The sequence below is a fragment of the Engraulis encrasicolus genome, chromosome 20 (genome assembly GCF_034702125.1).
Source record: "Engraulis encrasicolus isolate BLACKSEA-1 chromosome 20, IST_EnEncr_1.0, whole genome shotgun sequence".
NCBI lineage: Eukaryota > Metazoa > Chordata > Actinopteri > Clupeiformes > Engraulidae > Engraulis > Engraulis encrasicolus.
The window spans coordinates 32,761,879-32,764,378 of record NC_085876.1 but is presented as its reverse complement, the minus strand read 5'-3'; the positions used below and the strand labels follow the sequence as shown (position 1 = coordinate 32,764,378).

General features: G+C 49.7%; 1 protein-coding gene across 5 annotated transcripts in view; it reads left to right on the top strand.

The window, feature by feature from the left end:
• phactr4a (phosphatase and actin regulator 4a) overlaps window positions 1-2,500 on the top strand; it is a 71,346-nt gene that overhangs the window by 61,432 nt on the left and 7,414 nt on the right. For 4 of the 5 annotated variants that reach the window (XM_063185792.1, XM_063185790.1, XM_063185793.1 and 1 more), the window contains 2 exons: window positions 1,306-1,622; window positions 1,947-2,118. In XM_063185792.1, coding sequence (XP_063041862.1) covers window positions 1,306-1,622; window positions 1,947-2,118 — 489 coding nt within the window. The remainder of the gene's footprint in view (window positions 1-1,305; window positions 1,623-1,946; window positions 2,119-2,500) is intronic. The other variant, XM_063185791.1, reaches the window with a different exon arrangement.

The window sequence follows — 2,500 nt, the reverse complement described above, 5'->3', positions numbered from 1 at the left end:
TGTCTATTGCACCACTAAGTCTACGTGCACGCACAGACACACACACACACACACACACACACACACACACACACACACACACACACACACACACACACACACACACACACACACACACACACACACACACACAGTAATTCAAATTAATGGCGCAGTTGTGATTTTGGAACAGTTCCTGATGATAACGCTAAAGGCAAGGCAGGCAAGGCTAATGTTAAATGAAATAAAATACATGAAATAAAATAAAAATAAAGGCACAAGGCAATGCGGGTGGAAATAGAATAAAAAAGTACGAGATAAAAGCAGGAAGTCAAGTGAAAATATCAAAAACAAGAGTCAATATTCTGGTTTCTAAGAGATAGAGCCAGTGCACTTTCATCTTGCATGCTGATTGGCTCCCTCTTTTTAATTTGTTGAGACTGTATTTTTATTGCGCCGCAGTGCTTGCAGATGATTAATGTGGTGCTGTAGAGTTTAGCATAGCAACACGCCTCTGTGTTGTCACCATAACAAGTCTGGCATGCTGGGGGGAATAGCCTTTAATGTGCTCTCTGGTCCTTTGATAGTGGTGTCTTTATGGCAGAATTGGTCCTCATTTAGTCTTACCATGACTCTTATTGTGTTTGGTTTTCATTGTTTCTCTGCCAGTACTCTGTCTTGCACCCTTGCTCCCTCCCTTCGGTCTCGGGCTCTCTCTATCTCTCTCTCGCTCTCGTTCTCTTGCTCTCTCTCTCTCTCTCTCTCTCTCTCTCTCTCTCTCTCTCTCTATCTCTCTCTCTCTCACTCTCGCTCTCATTCTCTTTCTTTGTCTCTCTATCTGTCTCTCTCTCTGTCTCTCTCTCTCTGTCCCCCTCTCTCTCTCTCTCTCTCTCTCTCTCTCTCTCTCTCTCTCTCTCTCTCTCTCTCGCTCAGAGGGTTATGTAAGCTGTATAGTTGTATTGATGTGATATTGTGAATTGATTTGATAATGACTTAATGAAGAAGTGTTACATCTGTCTCTCTCTCTCTTTCTCGCTCTCTCTCGCTCTCTTGGTCTCTCGCTCAGAGGGTTATGTAAGCTGTATTGATGTGGTATTGTGAATTGATTTGATAATGACTTAATAAAGAAGTGTTAAATATCTCTCTCTCTCTCTCTCTCTCTCTCTCTCTCTCTCTCTCTCTCTCTATCCCTCCCTCTCCTTCTCCACCCTTCCTCCTTCTCTCTCCCTCTCCCCTACCCCCTCTCTCTCCCTTCCTCCATCCCTCCCTCTTTCTCTCTCCTTCACTCTCTCTCTCTCTCTCTCTCTCTCTCTCTCTCTCCCCCAGGCCTGATGATGATGACTTTGACATGGAGGAGGAGCTTGAGAAGGTTCGCTCTGCGCCGCGTCGGCCCGCCCCTCAGCCCCAGCCGCCCGGCCTGGAGCCGCGCAGCCGGCGGGGCATCGTGGAGGACCCGCGCGTCTGCGTCATCCCCGAGGGGGGCACGGGCGGGCACGGGGACGACAGAGAGGAGGACGAGGAAGAGGAGGACGAGGACGAAGAGGAGGACGAGCACAGGGGACACAAGGAGGACGACAGCGACTCGGACGGGCCTATCCTGTACCGGGACGACGATGAGGAGGAGGAGGAAGATGTGCCCATCAGTGAGTACTGTACACTACTACACACACATACACACGGGAGCGCACATACACACACACACACACACACACATACACCCATACACCCATACACATACTTAATGAGGAGGAAGATGTACCCATCAGGGAGACACACACACACACACACACACACACACACACACACACACACACACACACACGCATGCTCATCGAAACACACACACACACACACACGCATGCTCATCGAAACACACACACACACAGATGCACACCTTGGAAAAGAGATGCTTCATCTCAATGCGTAATTCACATGTATCTTTACCTGTTGATGTGTGTGTGTATCAGCAGGTGGCATTGCGAGCCGTGTGAAGCGTAAGGACACGCTGGCTCTGAAGCTGGAGCGTCAGCAGCAGCTGCTGCAGCAGCACGAGGAGAGCCAGGGTCACGACAATGGCATCTGGAAGAACCGCGAGCAGTGGGAGGCCGTACGCAACAAGATCGGGAGCACACTCACGCGGTACGGCACACACACACACACACACACACACACACACACACACACACACACACACACACACACACACACACACACACACACACACACACACACACATACACACAGAGACAGACACACAGACAGACACACACACACACACACAGACAGACACACACACACACAGACAGACACACACACACACAGACAGACAGACAGACAGACACACACACACACACACACACACACACACACACACACACACACACACACACACACACACACACACACACACAGTGGGAGGCCGTACGCAACAAGATTGGAAGCACACTCACGCGGTACGGCACCCCAACATTAAACACACCACACAGAGTGTTTCTGTGTCTCTGTCTCTTGTCTATGTTAG